General features: G+C 42.9%; 1 protein-coding gene across 1 annotated transcript in view; it reads right to left on the bottom strand.

Annotated features, from left to right (window-relative positions):
• Positions 1-11118, bottom strand: part of LOC122941460 (serine/threonine-protein kinase 17A-like) — a 64005-nt gene extending 52887 nt beyond the window's left edge. Inside the window, exon 1 of the mRNA XM_044298727.1 lies at positions 10766-11118. Coding sequence (XP_044154662.1) covers positions 10766-10863 — 98 coding nt within the window. The 5' untranslated portion in view covers positions 10864-11118. The remainder of the gene's footprint in view (positions 1-10765) is intronic.
• Between the last annotated feature and the right edge of the window lie 11700 nt (positions 11119-22818).

Here is a 22818-nt window from a genome sequence, read left to right as displayed (position 1 = left end):
TCCCACATTGCTGTTTACATAGTTTCAAAGTCATTATAATAATGTTTAAGCAAGGGAGAAGGATTGCTGGCCATGTCCTTTTAGCCTGTGAATTCTCCTACTTTTTCATGCAAAAACAATTTTAAATATTGTAAGTTACAGAGCTTGGTAAAAAAAAAATGCTTTTTTGCAATATAGGAAAAACAAAACAGAAGTAGCAAGTATGAAAGATATTAAAGGGGAAATCCAGTTTTTGCAATCATGCAGACTGTCAGTCTATCTAATGAATATATTTTTTTTTATTCTGCTGTGGAGGCCTGCAGTGTCCGCAGATGGAATTGGGGGACTTCTTTATATGTGTTTATTTGTTCCTGGACTACGGATGTCTCTTTATTTTTTTTATTTTTCTGTATCAGACTGAAAGGAACAGAAGGGTTCTTCTCATTAAATATATAGCATGTCATTGGAAAAAAAAACATCTGGTGATTGCTTATCTCCAGGGAGAACAAAGGACCAGGCAAAAAGTACAGTTTGCCAGACCCTTCTCTTCTCATAATCATCTGTTAGAGAAAAGTCAGGATCTCCCATACACATTAGATTGTTGTCTGGTCCTGTTGAAAGCAGTGCAATTAAGCTGACAATACACTAATGCACGAATGCTCAACCTGCGGCCCTCCAGGTGTTGCAAAACTACAACTCCCAGCATGCCTTAATAACTGTATGCTGTCCAGGCAGGTAGTTTTGCAACAGCTGGAGGGACGCAGGTTGGGCATTCTTGTACTAATGTGTATGGGGGCCTTTAGTCTCCAGCACCAAATATCTAGTCACATTAGCTGCCAGATTCCTGGGATCTGTCCCGTTCCGATTTGGAACATACATCCTGATCAGAATCAAAGTCAAGCATGAACCATTGCATCAGCACATGACTAGAAATAGCTATATACTTGAAACTAAGGCAGCAGCATATAAACAGTTTTTTCAACAAATCCATAGAGAGTTAAAAAAATGTTAAACATGGAAAAGTGGCCCCAGGCTGTGAGAGTCTGTCAGTGCATCTCTGTCAGGATAAGTAAGATTCTACATCTCCATAGGGAGTTGAAGTGCAGAGTAAAGAGATGGGACGTTGTACAGGAGCTCAAGACAATGGGCAGCAAAAATGTGTGTATGAAGAAACAGAAGGTTATTTATGGACAATAAGACACATGCCCAGTGGTTCCAATGACTACCGTATTTGCATGGCAATTGGTTTCATCCAGGCACCCTAAAAACTGGTTTAGTGGCTCCATTTGAGACTGTCACTAGTGTGTGTGCGTTGTAAAAACATCCACTGAAGACAGATATAACGTTGTGGGTGATACTTGTGCGATAAAGATTAAAAAAATCCTTGTATTCATCAGTATGGGTTCCACCTTTGGAAAGTGTCTATCCAATGCTCCGCGTGTCTGTCAGAAGCTACACCTGAATTTACTGACTGTGTGGTCATGGATGGACAAAAACTAATGATAGAGTAACCTAAAACCTGCATTGTCACAGCAGGAATTGCATTTGTTTTGGTGTGTAAGGCTAGAAAGATAAATGTCATTGCTAACACAGTTGACCAGGGCCAAAACAAGAAAGGAGAATCATGCGGCTACTAGTAAATAAGAGGACAGGTCATATAATCATTGTCTTCTGACCTGGCCGGGCTGCTTGGAATTCCAATGTATCAGCTCACAGCTCTTGAATAACTCCCCTGTAAATGTATAGCTAGGGCTAGTACTATCAGAACCCCTGACCATCCTCAGATTTCATGCTAACATTCCCAGACAGACAGTCACATTTGCTTATTGTATGGTGATAAATTCAATGTGTCTCCAGCAAAACCGCAGGGATCATGAAAGAGGAAGTTCCCTTCTGACTTTCTGTATAGTATACTCTGCACTGAAGGAAAGCCATATCTTGTTTAGAACGATCAGCACCATCACCACATTCAAGCCATTCCTCCCTACAGCCCATGTATTTATTTCCTGTCAATTACCATATTTTTCATCCTATAAGACACACTACCCCCTCCCTCCAATGTCAGTGCGTCTTATAGGGCAAATACTAATGAGCGTTTCCATTATGGAAGAGCTCATTAGTACAGGAGAACTCGGAGGCGGTGAATGCAGCACTCCCTTTGTGCGGGCTCTGTACTCACCGATTCTTGGTCCTCGGCCGCTGGCTGTGCGTGGGGATGTTGGCGAGCTCTGTGACCTCAAGTTGTGCAGCGTCGGGTCACAGCACAGTGCACTGCACTCTCTAAAATATAGTATCTTACGTTCAGGTGTGTATTATAGGGTGAAAAATACGGTACATAACATGAACATATTCCATGGCGTTGTGTAGAGGTTAAATTCGCATGGACCTATGTCCCCAAAGTGTTGCTTATTTAAAGCACTTTAGAGTTCACCTAAAAATGTTATTTTCCTGTGGGGATACAGGAGGAGCTGGAGGAAACCCATGAGTAGAGCATGTAAACTACATGTATGTGTTTCTCTGACCAAATCTGAACCCTACAACTTTCTTACTACAAATTATGGCAAACATTATGGGATAACAACTCACTTTCAAGATGGGCGGTCACTTATGGAAATCTCTACTCACAGGTCATGTTCACACATTCAGCATTATGTCAAGATTTAGGCTAGGGCTACACAATTAGTCGCGCGACAAAAAGGGAACAACTACACTGCGACATGTGTCACACAACATTTATCATAATGGTAGTCTATGGTGTCACACTGCGACATGCTGCGATACGACAGTCGCACAAAAATCCAACTTGGATGGATTTTTTGCGACTGTCGTTTCACAACATGTCGCAGTGCAACACCATAGACTATCATTACAATAAGGCCTCATGCACATGACCGTGCATCTTTTGCGGCCCCACTGAAGTGAATGGGTCCGCACCCGAGCCGCAAAAACTGCACCTCAGATGCGGACCCGAACAACGGCCTAAATGTTGCGCGACATTAGTGCAACAAATAGTCGCCCTAGCCTAAATCACAGATATGCTCATAAGTACAAAAGTTCCAGCTCACCATATATATATTCGGTGCATGGAGTGGACCGGACTCGTCCTTTGGATAATTGAACAAATTCTGGAGTCTCCAGCATCCGAAAAAATTTGTGTTGTCTTTATTTCAATTCCGGTTAAAAGTACATAGGTAAGACTTCACCACCCTCCACCACAGGTTAACATGTTTCAGACGCAATGTTCTTAATCATAACTATCACAGATACTGATATTCTGCCTTCAATGTACGGTAAGTAAATATGGCATTTTATAACCCATTCACATGCTCCTGAAAAAAAATCTGTGCATAATAATGAATGCTCTGTGGACTTTAAAATCCATGAGATGTACAATATTGCTGCAGTTTATTCCTATTAGATTACAATGGGGATAATCTGCATGCGGATTCGCTGCCAATCTGTGGTAGAAATTGGAGCTTCAGCTGTGGTTTTCAGCCTTTAATTTCAATCAAGATGCACCAGAATTCTGGCACAATTTGAACTACAAAAAATGACGTACGTGCTTGGCCCCACATTAAGTGTTCTAGACACATATTTCTACTTATCCAACAACAGGGGCATGGTTTGTGACAATAGGGCATGACCTATCAGAAAGAGGACAACAATGGTCTGGATTAAGCGCTGCGGAATATGTTGGCGCTATATAAAGATAAAAAGATTTACTAATGTATCTGCACCTACAATCTGTCTAAAAAGTGTAGCCGATTGGCACAACTAGGGTTTCTACATTTTTTTCTGACTCCTTTGAAAAAGGGCAGGGTTCAGTGGAAAGGGATGCGGTTTTTGCAGGAAAGGGACATCTGCAGGAAGGGCAACTGCAACCACAATTCTAGCGTAAAAAATTCTGTCAAAGTAAGCCAACCAATATTTGGTATAGAGTTAGACAAAAGCGCCTAGTCCTGCACCAGATTTACCTTCCAGACAGAATCACCGTGATAAATTTGGTGCATTGAGACAGCTATAGGTTTGGTAAATCTGCCCTAATGTGCCACGAATATGCATCAGAACGTTTGCGTAAAATTATAGCGTAAAGTATAAACTTAGACTGTAGGTGCACTAGATTCATCATCCAGCATCAGCCACAGCGATAAACCTCACACACTTTTAGCTGTCTAGTTAAATGATGCCTAATAGTTGGGCAGATCATCAAGAACAAACATTCCTACCACAGATCACCTGACGAACGCTCGTTAATCGGGTGAAATGATCTTTCGTGCGGACATCTCAGTCATCATGCTGTGCAAACAGGGATCTGCTGCCTAGAAACAATGGGACAAGGACAAGCGATAGCAATAGCCATTGCTCATTCTCATACAGTGGAGGTGATCAATTTATCTAAAGCTCTTCACCTCCACTGATGAATAGGCAATTGTCGGGAGGGAATGCTTCCTTTAAGACAATTGTATGTTCATCGACACCGTGTAAATGCGCCATGTTTATTGTGTCCAATAATCTTCCTGTATGTTCTGTGCCTGAACCCTGAAGCCTTATTTGTGTTTTCAGTTAGTATGCTCTGAACATATTGACATTACAGAACATATAAAGGTATTTTTATCCTTTAAGGAAAAGGTAAAAGTTCCTTGTCCTGCTCTAAAGGTATGGTCAGACGGCGCAGCCAAGCCCTGCCCGCCTGCCGCAGCAACTGACTACATGGATTTATGGTGGAACTGAGTAGCCATGCTGCAGATGGGCATGGCTTGACTGCTTACCTTAACTCAACACCTTGCCCTCAAGATTTATGTCTTGAGATCCTTCAACCTTCTATAAACCTAATCAAACTTACTACTCAAGGAATAATGTTACAGAAAACTAATTAACAAAAAGTAGGTTTACACAGCCCGAGCCATGAAGTACATAGCGTACAGGACTTGTAGTACCTTAAAAACACCAGATACAGAACATCCGGTGACCAGATCATCCCTAAAATGCATTAAAATCTATTTCCAGACATAAACAATGAATGCTTCATCCGCCATGCTTAAATTTCACTGTGTGTGTCTCAGGGAAACTCCGGAAGCGATCACAAGTTTCCTTCAGGTCACTGGAATCCTTTCACATGTATGAACTTCCAGGTTCAGCCATAAGGTGTGTCAATGGAAGTGGAAATTGGACTTATCCACTAGGTGTTGGAAATAATATCAGCAAATCCTAAAATTTTTCGAACTCCTCTTGGCATCCCTTACAGTTTGGTTAACATTCCACAGATTTGCCATACTACTGAAAAAGTCATATAATGTATACAAAGGATTATGGCTCTTTAAGACGTCTTGTGTGGTCCTGGGTGGATAGAGGCCAATTGACAGTCCCTAGTTCCATAATTGAAACCAAAGTTTGAATCTGTAGGGTTGGTGTTACTCATAACGTTCCTGTCTGTGTTAGGAATAGCACAGTGGTGCGAATGGGCCATGATTTGAGTAATTAACTCATTGCATTTAAGGCTCTTCATTTACACAGTCCTTGAAGTGGCCAGGTTGTGCATCACTGATCAATGGCTCAAATGTTTTCATAGCAGCTTTATGGGCTATGTGGAATTCAGAGAGACCTTAAACAAAGGTACTGGTAATCAGCAACTGTGTATTTTACTGTCTCAAACAAGTATATCATGCTACAGGAAATCTGTCACCAGTGTTATGCTACCATATCTGTTAACCCATTCTCATGATAGATTATTAATATCAGATGAGTGGGGGTTTGACTCCCGGCAACCCACAGATCTGCTGTTAGAAGAGGCACTCTGGTAAGTGCCACAGCCTTCTCACAGCTTACCAAGCACAGTGCCATCCATTTTATACTGGCTGTGCTTGGTATTGCAGCTCAGCCCCGGACTGTGCCCAGCTTGCATTGGAACTCCTCAATACTAAACAAATAAGTATGTGACCTACAGTTTTACTCAAGGTGTTTGTCACCAGCTTATGTTGGCATCAGATAGGGCAGCATAAAACTGGTGACAAATTCCATGATGGTATGTTGATTTGATATATATATATATTTAACTTTAGATTTAGGTAGCGTAAGGATCAGTGCTTGTTGCTCTGGGTCTAGATGTCAAGTTGTATTTTGGTTTTCCTACAAAACTCCATATAGAGTAATAATAGTAAAATCTGTATATACAATGATTAGCCATAACATTAAAACTAAGTTAATCTGAATAACATTTCTGTGACAATAGGACCTGTCAAGGGGTGGCATTTATTAGACAGCAAGTTAACAGTTAGCTCTTGAAGAAAACAGAAAAAAAAACTTGCAAAAGTAAGTATTTGAGCAACCCTGATAAAAGCCAAATAGTGTGTCTAAAGGGATCTAACAAGGAACAACTGTTGAACCTGTGATAGGGTCTTGGGTGCCCAAGGCTCATTAATGCACGTGTGGAGCATGTCTGGTCCAGTCCCAAAAAATACTTATAGCTTTACACTTTTCTTAAAAGGTGTTGTCTCATAGAGACGACTTTCCCAAAAATCCTATTAGGGCATATCAAGTGGATCTTCTGCTCAGACTCCCCCTGTGTTACAGACCAAGTACACGACAAGGATAATACACAATGCCACAAACAAAATGGTTCACGAGTGTATTTAGAGACATGGCAAAAAGTTTAAAGTGCTGACTTGGCATCCATATGCACAGATCTTAATCTAATCGACCATCTGGGGGATGTGCTGGAAAAAAAATCCGACTTAGGCCTCATGCACACGACCGTTGTGTGTTTTGCAGTCCGCAAATTGCAGATCCACAAAACACGGATGGCGTCCGTGTGCGTTCTGCAATTTGCAGAACGGCATGGACAGCCATTGATATAACTGCCTATGTTCGTCCGCTAAACGGACAAGAATAGGACAGGTTATATATTTTTTTTGCGGACCACGGAACGGAGCAACAGATGCGGAAAGCACTCGGAGTGCTGTCCGCATCTTTTGTGGCCCCATTGAAGTGAATGGGTCCTCATCCAAGCCGCAAAACTGCGGCTCGGATGCGGACCAAAAAAACGGTCGTGTGCATGAGGCCTTATGGAGATTTTTAAACTTCTTAGTGAAGGACTGTGTAGAGTCTGTGCAGGAAGGTCTTATGGAGTCCATGAATCGGGTATCCTTCACGTGATAACCTTCTACTACTCAGTTGAGGGGACAAGCTGATAGTTGTACAGCTCTTAAATAAGTATTTCCATACTCCATGCCATCAATGTCAGATAGGTGTGGGTCCCACCTCTGGGACCCATTCCTATCTCCAAAACAGGTCCCCCAAAGTGAAGAAGAGTGCATCATGCAAGTGCACCCACCCTCCATTCACCACAATGGGAGTTAAGAAAATGACCGAGTGCTGACTTGGCTATTTCCAGCAGTCCCATAGTGATTAATGGACAGGTGACAATGCATGTTCAGTGCGCCTTCCATTCGCCACTATGGGACTTTCAAAAAATGCCCCGCACGCTCGTTCAGCTATTTTTAAAACTCCCACAGCAATGAATAGAAAGCATGCCACAGATTCTGCGTTATGCTCCCAATAGGCCATCAATGTCCAAGATAGAACTACCCCTTTAAATTCCCTTATGGACCTCTCAAATGAGAATCTGGGGAGCTGTGCAGTGACAGCACCAGCACTGGCTGGCTTAGTTTCATTACTAAATCCAATAGATTTCTTAATTTAAAAAGGTTAGTCTGGACAGGGCCTGAGGGGGGTGGTGTTTGACACGGTCCAAGAATACTAAAAAGGGATTCCCTGTCATGCACTGCCCCCTTAATCCTTGCACTAAGTATAACTTTTGCCTGGAATGTTCCCTTAAAACAATCAGTAAAGTGTAAAATAATATAAATACCCTGCAGCAGCACTACACTGAAAAATACTAATAACATAAAAGGATTGGATGTGTTAGGTAATGAGCAAGTTTGCCTACACATGTCTTAATATAGTACTATTACAAGCCATCTGTAAACAGGCATCCTGGAATATACATCTGTTTTATCTACAATTGTATGGGAAGAATGTATGGGAAGAGAGCAGCACTATTATCTTAACCCATTTGAACAAAGGGTATATAATTGGGCAGAGCGCTTAAGTCAACACCTTATAATGATTACTAATGATGTGTCGGGAACAAATTCTCACTAGGTATTTGATACCTTTCAAACAAGTCTCCATGCAGCAGTCACCAGTAATAAATGGAGCTACAACTCATTGGGGGTCATTTATTATAGCTCTATACCAGTTTTCTGGCATAGGAAATTCGCAAATTGTGTTGCCGTTTGCATCCAAATTTCAGCATTTTCAGCTTTTTCAACACCTTGCCACCTTCCTCTAAAAAATGGGAGGCACATGGACGATAGGAGGCAGACCACAGGCGGGAACTTCGCAGTCCAACTAATTTAACAACACGGGCACTTTTGATAGGTTGGATCTTTCTCCAGTGACTGGTACATGAAACACTGATCTTGTCTAATCAATTTGTAGTTTTTTTGTGCAAATACTATCTGTACTGCAATTCCTCCTAAACCTATCTTCTGCCATATCTTTCCCAATTGCCAAGCAATGGGAAATCAAACCTCTTCAATGATGCCGAGAGGTTTTTTTACATGGTCAAAATCTCTAACACCACCAAAATCTGGTGCAAATTGCAGATCCGCAAAACATGGATACTGGCCGTGTTCATTCCGCATTTTGCTGAACGGAATGGCCGGCCCCTAATAGTAAAGTCCTATCCTTGTCCGTAATGTGGACAATATTAGGGCATGGTCAATCTTTTTTGCAGAACGGCCATGCGGACATAGAATGCACACCGAGTAATTTCCTTTTTTGCAGCCCCATTGGAGTGAATGGTTCCGCATACAGGCCGCAAAGAAAAAAACTGAACGGACATGGAAAAAATACGTTCATGTGTGTAAGCCCTTAAAATGAGTGCAGAGGTCCCAGTGCTGTGTAGAGCAGGAGCGGACACAACACAAGTGCAAACTGTGCAATTGCATAGGGGCCTAGTAAGTAAGGGGACCCAAGGCCACTCTGAAAGCATCTTCCGACTGTTTATTAGACTGCACATAAAGGACTGAGTCAATGTGTCTTATGACTTGGAGTAACTTGTGATAGAGACATAATGGGATGCTATATGATGGGCTATTGTATATCAAGTGGCATATGGATGGTTCTTCACATAGGTCTTCTGCTGTCTATGTGCGCCCCTGCACCAGTGCCAAAACTTTTGTTTTGGGTATCAATGAAGGTGCTAAGTCATGAACTACCACCATTTATTTTAACTTCCAATATGTCTTCAGGGTAATCCGACTAACAAGCATAGCCATAAAATATGCAGCAAGAGTCTGATTTTTGGGAACCTCACCAACTCATGAACCCATTGGGAGAATGAAAGTTCTGCTTGAACTCGGCCATTGCAGCAGTATGAGTGTGGAGAAAGAAAGGAATGACAACTGTGGATGTGCTCAGCTCTCAAGTCAAGGATAAAGCTGCCGGGCACCCACAAATCAGAAACATTTGTCGTATATGTCTGACATACTTGCCCCTCTTTAAAATTCTATGCAACCCAGTAACATCAAGTTGGTTTTGACTAGGGACACTGGTGTCAATATCACCAAAGTATATCAATGGCAAACAGTCATTGATTCCCAATAAATCAACTCAAAGCTCCGTGGACATTGAATAGACTTGAGTGGATCTGTCATAGCTTCTCTGCAGAGATCCCTATGTATAGAAGACGTATTACTCCCTGTATTCAATAACCAATGATATAAAACACCCAGTACAAGCTGGAATAGATATTATGTGGGAGAACACATCCGCAGATAACATTGAAAAGTTTCTGATGGGATTCGGACTCACAACCCTCTACATTACAGCCCAGAATGTTACCCACTACACTATAGAGCTCTACAGCCAGTTACTTTAAAAATAAAATAAAAAAAATAATGAGACTTCTGCTGTATAGGAATACTTACTACTAGTAAGTATTCATATACAGCAGAAGTCTCTCTTTTTTTATTTTAAGTAACTGGCTGTGCAACTTTATAGTGTAGTGGTTAACATTCTTGGCTGTAATGTAGAAGGTTCTGAGTTTGAATCCCGACAGAAACTTTTCAGAAATAGAGGCTAAATTAGATTTAAATACATTGACTCGAGCATAGAGGTGTTCGGCCGAGCAGGCTCGCCCAACACTATCAATGACACCAACCAGTTTTTGAGCAGGATCAAAAGGTGCTCTGCAGAGAAAAGTCCTCTTCATTTAGGGGATCAATGGAGGTAACAATGCAAACCACCTTCTGTGATGCTAAAGAATACATTTAGGTATTGTCTAGAACAATACAGATGCACTGTAACACGTACATTATGATAAATGCCACCAATTCAAATATAGTGACCATTGCTACAAAAATCACCGAGTGAACCCACCATGATCTCTTCTGGAATAAGTGATCATTCCGCCAACAGCCACCAGTCAGACACAGATGTGATTTTAATAATGGGGAGATACAATCCCCCCCATACACACTTATTACTGATGGGAATAATAGGTTTGGGGGATTCTTACTTTCACACAGATGCTAGAATTACAGCATACCCCTACAAAAGCAAGTAAATCCAGCTTTGGAATAAAAAGTAAGCCAACTGTTGGTACATGCTGGGAGTAGTAGTTAAATAACTTTTAACAACCACCAGGACACCTGCAAACTGTAACATAATAGAAATATGGATTTCTATATGTAGACTCCCCCACTGCCAACTCTGCTCTTACCTGCCCAGCTCCTTGCCCACAACTCGGTAGTGGTCAGCGAAGATGTCAGCCCTCAGGACAGTCTGCGTCTGAGTGACCAGGCTGCTTTTATCCATCATTCCAAGAGCAAAAGTCCCCAAACAGTCAGAAGTGGCGCAGGACAAGTCGCTATCTCCACGCACGTTGCACTATATGTGAAGGTGTACAGGCTGCGTCCAAGGTTCTCACAGTGCCCTGCCGGGAGGGAATGCCGGGGCCATGATGCGGGAGCCCTGCACGTCGTCTCGTAGGCTTTCCTGAGAGAAACTGCTTGCGCTGAGCTCACACTCAGGACCGTCCTCCTCCACAGCTGCTCCAGCTCTATATAGAACGTGCCGTGTGCGGGGCACATCTGCCGTGGGCAGCCAATCACAGGGAACGGCGACGCACAGCACCCCCAGTGGCGGCTTTTGGAAATTGCATTCCTGTTTCAGATATTCCAGTCATGAGGTAAAGTAGTAATAATACTATCCCTATCATTCAAGTAAAAAAACTTCTGATACTCATGAAAGACTCCAGTCAACAATTGCTTGAACTGACCTCATGCATCAAGTCCTTGACAGGGTGGTTTTATCCCCATTTGTTTAAAAAATATTGTGTATGATCCTCTTTTTAGTTGCACTAAGAATAAATTGTAACGAACAAGGTTACACGCCAACTTGTGTCGCGAGACATAAAAGATGCTAAAAAACGGTGATTCTGCTGTGAAAACAGAGTCAAGTCGCAGGTGAGTGGAGGGTGGTGGTGTGAGACCTACATTTAAGTCAATTGGACGAATGTCATAGACGACCTGTGACATAAAATCCAATACATCTGTCGCACCGCAGCATGTTGCGTGTTTCATTGCAACACCTTTACGTAAAATGTCATGTGACTTTCTTGTCGAGAAAAACATGTCGCCAAACCCTAAATGAGATGCAGTCTCTTCCTCAGAACGGTGATACAGTTCAATGCTGCCATGAAGCACGGGAATGCTAGGCTTCAGCAACATAGGCGGCATAATGATGTCATCATCATTGCGCCACCTGAGCCGGGCAGCATATAGCTCAGGACACAGACCAGAAGAGTTATTATTATAACTGGGGTGGGCAATGCTGGGGGCAATAAAAAGGGAACGTTTCTATACTGGCACATAACGGGCCTTTTTGTATTGTCACACATGGTGGGGGGCATTTTTTGTACTGGCACACCTAAGGGGACATTTTTTGTACTGGCACACATAAGTGGGCATTTTTGTAGTGGCACGTATAAAGTGGGCATTTTTGTACTGGCACACATTATAAGAAGGTGTATTTTGTAGTGGCACACATTACAAGTGGGCATGTTTTGTACTGGCACACACTATAAGAAGGTATATTTTGTAGTGGCACTCATTAGGTTAGTTGCACACTAGCACTAAAATCGTCCGGGCAGGCTGTTCCAGCAGTGGAACGTCCTATTGGTGTTTATTGTATCCAGCATAGCCGGAAACTCCTGGAAGACCGCCAGGCCCGTTTGACTAATGCCGGAAACTGTCCAGATCCCCATCGAGTCCCATTATAGTCAATAGGATCTGGCAAGAAAAGGTAGTATTGGGCTATGCCAAATACGACAAACCCTGGCAGGCTGTTCCTCTGCCAAAACAGCCTGCTGACCAAATTTAGTGTTATTGTGAAACTAGCCTGAGGTATATTTTGTAGTGCACACATTATAAGGGGGTTCTTTTTGTACTACATTATAATGGAGTATTTTTGTAATGGTGCACATTATAAGGGGGTATTTTTTGTACTGGCATATATTATAATGGGGTATTTTTGTACTGGCACAGATTATAAGGGGGTACTTTTTGTACTGGCACACGTTAAAAGGGGGGAATTTTTGTACTGGCACACATTATAAGGAGGTATATTTTGTAGTGGCACTCATTACAAGTGGGCATTGTTTATACAGGCACACATTATAAGGGGGTATTTTTATATACTGGCATACATTATAATGTTTTTTCTGTACTGGCACACATTATAAAGGGTTACTTTTTGTACTGGCACACATTATAAGGAGGTATATTTTGTAGTGGCTCTCATTACAAGTGGGCATTGTTTATACAGGCACACATTATAAGGGGGTATTTTTATATACTGCCATACATGATAATGTTTTTTTTGTACTGGCACACATTATAAAGGGTCACGTTTTGTACTGGCACACATTATAAGGGGCATTATTTGTGTGCTGGCACACATTATAAAGAGGTATTTTTGTACTGGCACACATTATAAGGGGGTAATTTTGTACTGGCATGCATTATAAGAGGGTATTTTGGGGGGGCATTTTTTTCTACTGGCACAAATAATAAGGGGAATTATTACTACTGGAGGCATTCTTACTCCTAGGACACAATGGGGCACTGTTACCACTAAGTGTACTCTGGGAGAAAATAATTACTATTGGTGGGACTTTTGGGATCACTGTTACTGTGGGGTTACCCTGGCACAGCATCAACTTTGCAGAATTACATTGGAGCACACTTTTTCCGACATTATTACTGTCAGATTTGTTGGGCACAATTATTTTTCAGTGTACTGTCTGTCAACAATTATTGAAGGGGGCACTATCTGTGTGGTACTAGTATTTACAGGGAAACTATTTGTTTCTGCACTGTATTGGCACAGTATTAGGGGTGGAAAGATGGGGTGTCTAGGAGGATGATGGAAACTAAGATGTCTGTGTGTGAAACTCTGCAGAGACAAGACATGATTGAAAGAAATCATCATGGCGGTCCAGTTCGAAAGGAGAAGATGAGAAAAGAGAATGTCTACATCAGAGGAGACATCATTGGATAAAATAGGTATGTGGTGCAGTATTCTCCTGTATGTTTGGTTCTGTAAGATGTTATTTCAATAGTAACAGTCATCCATCATATGGGTCCTAATGTGGTGTCACATTACATTGACAGGAAGATTAGTGCTGCATCCTGCACTAATCTCTGTCAAATCTGAAGGAACTGCTGACAGAGGCTTAGGCTAGTATTACATTAGCAGATAATCGTGCAGATCATCACGCAGACAAATTCTCATTGATCGGTAATCGGAATCTTTCATAATGCTTAAAAATCATTGTTTGCCGGCGGCAGATCATGCCATCTAATGACGGTCTGCTGCAGCAAATAATGATTTAGTATGGGGACAAGCAATGGCATTAGCCATCGCTCATCCCCATACTGCGGAGGAGATTGTTGCATGTAATAGCAGGGGTCTCCTCCGCTGACGCGCATGCAATTGCCAGGAAGGAACGCTTCCTTCCCGACAATCATCTGCCTGATCTGCTAATGTAATACTAGTTTCAGCACAGAGCTACTTGAATGGTAACTTACCTGCAGTACCCCTTCATGGCCACTACACAGTGTATGGAGCTGACTGCCTCCAGCTCCATGCACACTATAATTTACTGCACAATAGCAGCCTGAAACAGATTGGACTCTCACTGATATGATATTGATAATCTATCCCGAGAATAGGTAATCAATACCTGTTTCTCCCAGAACCCATTTAATCGTTACATAGAATCCAAAAAACCCACCTATAGAATAACACAACAGTGCTAGGCAATATTATAATTAAAAGTATCATAAATAACAAGCAAATAGCCAGACCAATGCAAAACTGTGTGTGCATGGAAATGTACAGATAAATATGTCTTTATAGAAAAAAAATGACCACAGCCCATCCCAATACTGCGCAATGCCCGCAGGTATGTAAATAAATATCACGCCATAGTCACAAGCCTATTGTACAGTATAAATGTCACCAGCCATTGTGGAACATATTGAACAGTGAATAAACAGTCTAGAGGTGAATAACATGGCAAGTGATAATTCTGTAGTCATCATCCTGACCCGAGGAAAAACATAATGGGGGAGATGTATTACGCTAAGTATACAAGAATTCTGGCTAAACTTGGCATACCTACTTTGTTCTACACCTATTAAGTGTATTAGATACTTTATTGCGCCCAACTTGACAAGGGTGCATCGCTTAGCGGGAAATAGAGCATGGTGTACAATACACCAATATGCACAAAATTGCATCAAACTTTTAGTGAAAGTAAGACAAAGGTGTCTAAAGATGCGCCAAATTTAAAGGGAACCTGTCACCGGGATTTTGTGTATAGAGCTGAGGACATGGGTTGCTAGATGGCCGCTAGCACATCCACAATACCCAGTCCCCATAGCTCTGTGTGCTTTTATTGTGGGGAAAAAAAACGATTTGATACATATGCAAATTAACCTGAGATGAGTCCTGTCCCTGACTCATCTCACATACAGGACTCATCTCAGGTTAATTTGCATATGTATCAAATCGTTTTTTTTTTAAAGCAATAAAAGCACACAGAGCTATGGGGACTGGGTATTGCGGATGTGCTAGTGGCCATCTAGCAACCTATGTCCTCAGCTCTATACACAAAATCCCGGTGACAGGTTCCCTTTAATATCCAGCATGATGCACTGTGATAAATTTGGTTCATCTTTAGACAGCCTACTGAATTTACACAGTTTAAATCTTAGTGTCTTTTCACAGGCCGCAACAAGCCATAACGAGTGCCAATTGACAATAAAATCAGTCAATCAATGTTTGTTTAAAAGGCCCTTACAGAGACTATTGAAGTGCATGAGGGACGAATGATTGTTCTTCCCGCATACTTTAAGTATTATGTTGGCAGCACATCCCATATTCACAGATGTACACTTGACCAGCAAGTATTTTCATGCTCACATACGATCTGATCAGCTGGCAAATGTTGCACTGCATACAAATTTATGTTTGTGATAATTGGCCTGGCTACCGGTGTGAAAGAGCCAAACCGGCCATACATACTCATTGAAACCAGCCGAAGGATTAAAGATCTTTCTGAAAACATTCTATCAAATAAAGATCTTTAGGTCCCATACTATCTTTCTTTGAACTTTCATCTGACTATTGGATGAAAATATTAAATGAGACCAACTTCTTTTCAGATGATGATGGTCTTTTACCGGTCAGTAGGTTAAATTTCACCTGAAGAACATTTGTTTTGGTTGAAATTCTTAGTTTTGATAAACTTTAGTCTGTGTATGGGCATCTTTCAGATAGAAGTAGGTTAATTGCAAGCGATCACGTTGCATACGTAGTCATACACCTTTTAGTCCATATTAGTCTTTCAAACCAGCCATACATGTTCAATAACACCGGACAAAAGCCAAATAATGTTATCTGGGAACATCTTTGAACTAAAGATTTTCTGTCTATTGGACGAAAATTTCAAACACGGATGAATTCTTTTCAGTCCAGAATTCTTTTCTGGTAGTATGTCATTCGTTGGCTGAAACTATGGTTTGCTGTTAAATTTCACCCAAAAAACAATCATTTAGGTTATAATTGTCCATTTTGATCAACTTTAGGCCAAAGTGTGTTATGTCTCTGAGTTCACATGGAGGTAATTATAGGTTTTTCTTTCAGGCTCTGACTGGCCCACAGGGGAACAAGTGAATGCCCTGGTGGGTCCCTGAGCCAAGGTAAGCCCCTAGTCCCCCACTACTTGCACAACTGACACAGTACACTGACTGTACTGCATACAGATAGAGTGCATACAGTATCTCAGCTAGCCCATGGACATATGTAAAACTGGGTACATTATTTAACAAACTACTCAGTATACTTTTATAGATGTATCTGGTGGCCGGGATGACTTCTAGGCACAGAGGGGGGCCAGCCAGTATCCTTCTTCACCAGGGACACACTTCCCCCATCATCATTCATCTTGTAGCATTTTCTGCAGCCTGTCTGAGTGTATGTTTCTGGTTCAAATAGCTAAGGCTACTTTCACACTGGCGTTTCACGGATCCGTTTGAAACGCATTTGAAACGGATCCGTCAATAAAATGACTAAACAGAGACAAACGGAAGCCATTCAGACGGATCTGTACAAACGGATCCGTCTGTAATGCGGATCCGTTTGTAATGCGGATCCGTTTGTCACGTTCGTTTCCATTTTTGCATCCGTTTAGCGGATTCGTTTTATATTGAGTAGCATCTCAAAGTGTCCCCCCACTTCATGTACTCAGATCCCCAGGGTTGTCATTAGCTAGAAGAAATTAAATGCTCCGTTGCTAATCTCTCCGGGGCCGTCTTGTTGAAATTCCAAGTCGGTCCGGTTTCAGCTTTGATCACAGACCACACCTTCGAGACTCTTGTACACGACTACATGCACTAAAAGATGTATAGTGTTTGTTAGCGGGCCATATGTCCCTGATCGTCATTGATCGTGTGTGCGGGAGTACAGAGCATCATGATGCTGACCATGTTGTGCCACACACTGGGCTATTGTCCCGCACTCATATGATCTATTAGTGCTAGACAATAGCTCCACGGGCAGCTCGACTTGCACAGAATCATTATACACTATGATGCTGTGTACTTTCGTGCGCACGATCAATGCCACTACGGGACATATGGCCCGCTCACTGACAGTATGTCTCTGAGGGCATACAGTCGTGTGCAAGTGGCCTTAAAGGGGTTTTCTCATCTCAGACAATGGGGGCATATTGCTAGGATATGCCCCCATTGTCTTATAGGTGCGGGTCCCACTGCTGGTACCCTGCACCTATATTGAGAACGGAGCACCGAAAGTGGAGGCGGGCGCACTGCGCATGCGCAGCCGCCCTCCATTCATTTCTATGCGCGAGGCGGTGATTGGCGCTTGGTATTGGACGGACCCCGAGAAATCTGGTCTTTCAGCAACAGTGCTCCCCGCTCCGTTCTCGAAGTAGGTGCGAGTCCCAGCAATGGAACCCACACCTTTCAGACAATGGGGGCATTTTCTAGCGATATGCCCCCATTGTCTAATGTGAATACCCCTTTAAAGGGAACCTGTCACCGGGATTTGATGTATAGAGCTGAGGACATGGGTTGCTAGATGGCCGCTAGCACATCCGTAATACCCAGTCCCCATAACTCTGTGTGCTTTTATTGTGGAAAAAAACTGATTTGATCCATATGCAAATTACCCTGAGATGATGTCCTGTCCGTGAGATGAGTCCAGCATGAAGGAGCGCAGCACCGCCCCACATCCTCAGAATCTCCTCCTTGCTCCCCGACATCAGACAGCCAGAGCGCCGTAATCTCGCAATGCGCGAGCTAGCCATGACCCGTTCTCTAGCATTATCTTAAACTCATGCAACTGCTTGGGCGTCATTGAGTCCATTAAACTGATTATGCTTAGCCAATAATGGTAGTTAGGGCTGCGTTGAATCGCCAACTCCGCCCCTCTCAGCGGCGAATCAAGTCAGCACTAAACTCCTTCTGATGATCGGCAAAACCTTCCAGAGCGTCGGAAACGACCTCTACAAGGTTCACATAATCAGTTCGATTTGGCCTACTGGGTCTCTGCCTGCTCACCAGGGCTCTCAAATTTGGGCTTAAACTAAAGAGCCTCTGTTGAGCGGATTGTTCTGAGCCGATGCATGAGGGACAGGAGGGCTGGCGCTGGCGATCCGTTCCAGTTCCGCCTCAGGAGGTTGTTCAGGCTCCCGAGTGCTGCTGGCACTTCTGTAGAAAAAAAAAAAGGAAAGTAAAGAATTTTCCTTGTCTCAGACAGCCCCTTACACTCAGACGGAGAGAACTGTTGTCCCTCTGACTGTAGGGGGCTGGCCAAAACAGGGGAGCCAAATGCTCCGCTGTCTCAGACAGCCCCTTACACTCAGACGGAGAGAATAGTTGTCCCTCTGACTGTAGGGGAATGGCCAAAACAGGGGAGCCAAACGCTCCGCTGTCTCAGACAGCCCCTTACACTCAGACCGAGAGAACAGTTGTCCCTCTGACTGGAGGGGGATGGCTAAAACAGGGGAGCAAAAAGCCCCACTGTCTCAGACAGCCTCCTTAAATAAATTCTTTTTACAGTTTTTAAAAATATTTACCTTCTTGGTGCCATTGTGTGTTGCAGGAACCCCAGGGCCTCCTCCGGAGCCACTCGGAGCCTGAACCTCCCTGTTGAAATCCCTCCTGAAGCGGTCCCGGATAGACCGCCAATGCGTGGTAACTAGTTTGGCTTTAGAAAAAAACATAAAAATAAAATTTAGCATGATGTAAGGTAAAGAACAATATGAATGTAGTAAAATACATATTGTTGTACTTACCATATTCCTCCTAAGCTGCATTTAGATCCCTTCAGGTCTCAAAAAGTTCAGAACATATGTCCCTCCAGAGCCGCTGGTTCCGATGATGATCAGCGTGGTGGCGGTCAGAGTGGTCCCATAAAGAAAGATGGACACGCCTCCACCAGTTGGATGAGGAGCTTGTTACCGAGCTCCTCATCTTCTCTGGTCGAGCCTCTGGAACCCTGAAAGAAAAAGAAATACAAAATTAACTGAAAATCCTAATACAAAATGCAAATTAGAACTACTTAATCAAGACTTACACGTCTACGACCGCCACGCTCATTCCCGCGGACTCTGGAGGCGACTGGGGGATCCTCGCTGGCAGCTCTAGGTGCAGATTGCTGAAACAAAAACAAAAAATGTTGTAACCATAATGTATTTAAAAAAAATATTATATATATATATATATATATATATATATATAGAAGAGAGAAGAGAAAAAAGGCAGCACTCCAAATTGTGATGAAAAAAGTGGATGGTTTATTCACCCATCTAGCAGCAATGTTTCAGCTCTCTCCTTGGAGCCTTTGTCCAGCAGCATGTGCTGCTTTTTTTTCCCCCGGTGAATATATATATATATATATATATATACTTACTTCTTGACAGCCCCGGTCCGGGCTTGGTCCACCTCCCCTGGACGATGGCGATGCCACCAATGTTGAGCCGGCCCCGGCAGGTGAGCCAGCCATAGCTAGAGAGCCGTCCGATGATGATGAAGAAGCCTATAATAAGAGCACATACTGATTAATGCAAAGAATCAAACAGTACAAACTCCAAGCATTGATTTTATACTTACCGGACTCTGAATATGAAGGCGCCTTCTGGGTGGGTGTCTCCAATCAATGGTTTGCTTCTTTGATGACATCTGTACGCAACATAATACCAGACAAAATGCAGATAACGTTAAAGGAACTTGTTTAGAGCACTATTTCCAGATATATCACCAATTTTTTTTTTATACTTCCTTTATACAAGATAAATTGGCGCTTGTCCACCACAGAACTTTCTATTAAAGTTTTTATTTTTTTGACGACCCTAATAAAAAAATAAAAATAAATGACTCCCACAGGTGACATAATCCCCACAACAGTGCCAGCAGCCCCCATAGTGCCAGCAGCACCCCACAGTGCCCGCAGCCCCCACAGTTCCAACCAACCCCCCCACAGTGCCATTCAGCCCCCCCCAGTGCCAGCAGCCCCCCACCCCAGTGCCAACAGCCACCCCCTAAAACCAGTAGCCCCCATAAAGCCAGCCCCCCACCTAGTGCCAGCAACCCCCACAGTTCGAGCCACCCCCCCAGTGACAGTAGCCTCCCCTAGTGCCAGCAGCCCCCACAGTTCCAACCAACCCCCACCACCAGTGGTCTGGTCTAACAGGATAAGAAGAGGATATCTACATCAGAGAAGAGAAGTCACTGGATGTAAGAGGTACATATGTGAGGCTGTATTATCCTGTAGCGCTCTATGTAATGTTTTCTAAGTATGTCTTTAAAGGGGTTGTCCGCTTTGTTTTTTGTATGAGCACCGCCTTCTCTGCTCTGTTTACCTGCTTATCACTGCAAATGCTACGGCGAGCAGGTGAACAGAACAGAGAAAGCAGCTCTCATATGAGTGCTGCCCTCTCTTCAAACAGCTGGGGACTGGGGGCACAGAGGGCATTACTACTATGGAGGGGGCACAGAGCCAGAGGTCATTACTACAATGAATGGGGCACAGTGGGCATTATTACTGTGAAGGCGGCATAGTGGGCATTATTACTGTGAAGGGGGCACAATGGGGATTTCTACTATGGAGGGGGCACAGAGGGCATTACTAGCACAGTGGGCATTACTACTATAAGGGGGCACAATGGGCATTATTACTGTGGAATGGGCACAGAGAAGTCATAACAACTGTGAGGGGGCACAATGTTGGCATACTTACTGTGAAGGTTGTACAATGAGGGCAATACTACTGTAAAGGGGTACAATTTTTTTAAAGTATTGGGGGGGGGGGGGTGCCATAGAAAGGACCCGCCCCAGGTGCCAAACACCCTAGGCACGCCACTGCTCCTAGCAACCCTTATTTCTTGACAGAACAAAAGGTTTGGGCAAAAAGAATTCAGCCCTCTAAGTGTATCAGCTCATGTATTCACCAGACTGAGCTCCAGCCCTGGATCAATGGTAGATATTTTTTTTCACTTTTTTTTTTTATATGCCGTTGGTCCCTTCGATACTGGTTTATAATACATAAGAAGTTGTACTATTTTCATGATTATCATGATGGCTTAGTTACCGAAATATTACAGTCCCAATATGTAATGGATTTCTTTACTGATTGATTCCAGTTTGTGCTTCGGTGAATATTTGTTCCCTGAAAATAATGTGTAAGACAACATGTTCATTTAATGGGGTGTGAGACATAAGTGGCTGCTTGGTGTCTGCATGCCTTCCTATTGTGTACAGAAAAGGGCCCAGGCTGTGTCTATTCAGCACACTAGCCTGTGTACAGCCCTCATGGATTCTCCAGATTCCTTTGTATTTTCCATGGAAATAACACAAAGATAACAATCAGAAAACAAAAGGAATGCTGCAGTCAAAGTGGTTACTTACATGAAACCCCAGAAATAATGGAGCCATTTAGCAGACATTACTTCTGTGCTACTGGTTGCTGTGATTGACAGGTACCAATGGGGTTACATACATGGCATTATATGCCTTGTCATCAACTGGAAAAAGTTATTTGCAACCATTGAATTATACTGTTAATTACTGTTGCTGTATATACTTTATAGGTGATCATTATACTCTCTCTCTACTCACCTCCTGAACAATTAGGTATGAATGGTTGATTGCAGTTAGTCCGAATATTTTTTCTCTCATACCACACTTACAAGCATGCAAGAAGCTGAGATATTGCTGTGATTTGGTGGATTCATTATACACTGGTCAGATACCCTCCCATCCTTATGCCTGCTTGTGACATGGAGGGGACACTGTCAGCACTGACAAAACATGGCTCATCAGGGTATAAAGAAGAAATGTTTTGTCCGTGGAAACATTTGTTTTGACTGCGATTGCGTTCCGTTGTTCAGTTTTTATCGCGCGGGTGCAATGCGTTTTGCATGTGCGTGATAAAAAACTGAATGTGGTACCCATACCCAAACTTCTTCACTGAAGTTCAGGTTTGGGTTCAAGGTTGTGTAGATGTAATTATTTTCCCTTATAACATGGTTATAAGAGAAAATAATAGCATTCTTTAATACAGAATGTTTAGTAGAAGGTCAATTGAGGGTTAAAAAAAATTATAATAATAATCAACTCACCTCCTCCAATTGATCGCGTAGCTGCCGGTCTCCTGTTCTTTCTCCAGGACCTGTCAAAGGACCTGTGGTGACGTCACTGAGCTCATCACATGGTCCATCACCATAGTGATGGATCATGTGATGTATCATTGATGAGCACAGTGATGTCACCACAGGTCCTTTGACAGGTCCTGAAGAAAGAACAGGAGACCGGCAGCTACACGCTCAATAGGAGGAGGTGAGTTAATTTATTTATTTTTTAACCCTCAATTTAACTTCTACTAAGCATTCTGTATTAACCTCCTCAGGACCGCTGCACGCAGGATTGCGTCTTTGCGGTGGCCCTGTTATTCCTCCTGGACGCGCCGGGGCGTCATCTCGCGAGACGCGATATTTCCTGTGAACGCGCGCACACAGGAAGTGCAGGTAAACTAGCTGATCTACAGCCTGCCAGCGGCGATCATTCGCTGGCAGGCTGTAGATGCGATTTTTTTAACCCCAAAAAGGTATATTAGACGCTGTTTTGATAACAGCGTCTTATATCCCTGCTACCTGGTCCTCTGGTGGTCCCTTTTGCTTGGATC

The sequence above is a fragment of the Bufo gargarizans genome, chromosome 6 (genome assembly GCF_014858855.1).
Source record: "Bufo gargarizans isolate SCDJY-AF-19 chromosome 6, ASM1485885v1, whole genome shotgun sequence".
Lineage (NCBI taxonomy): Eukaryota > Metazoa > Chordata > Amphibia > Anura > Bufonidae > Bufo > Bufo gargarizans.
The sequence above is the reverse complement of the archived record's forward strand: the minus strand, read 5'-3'. Positions and strand labels throughout refer to the sequence as shown.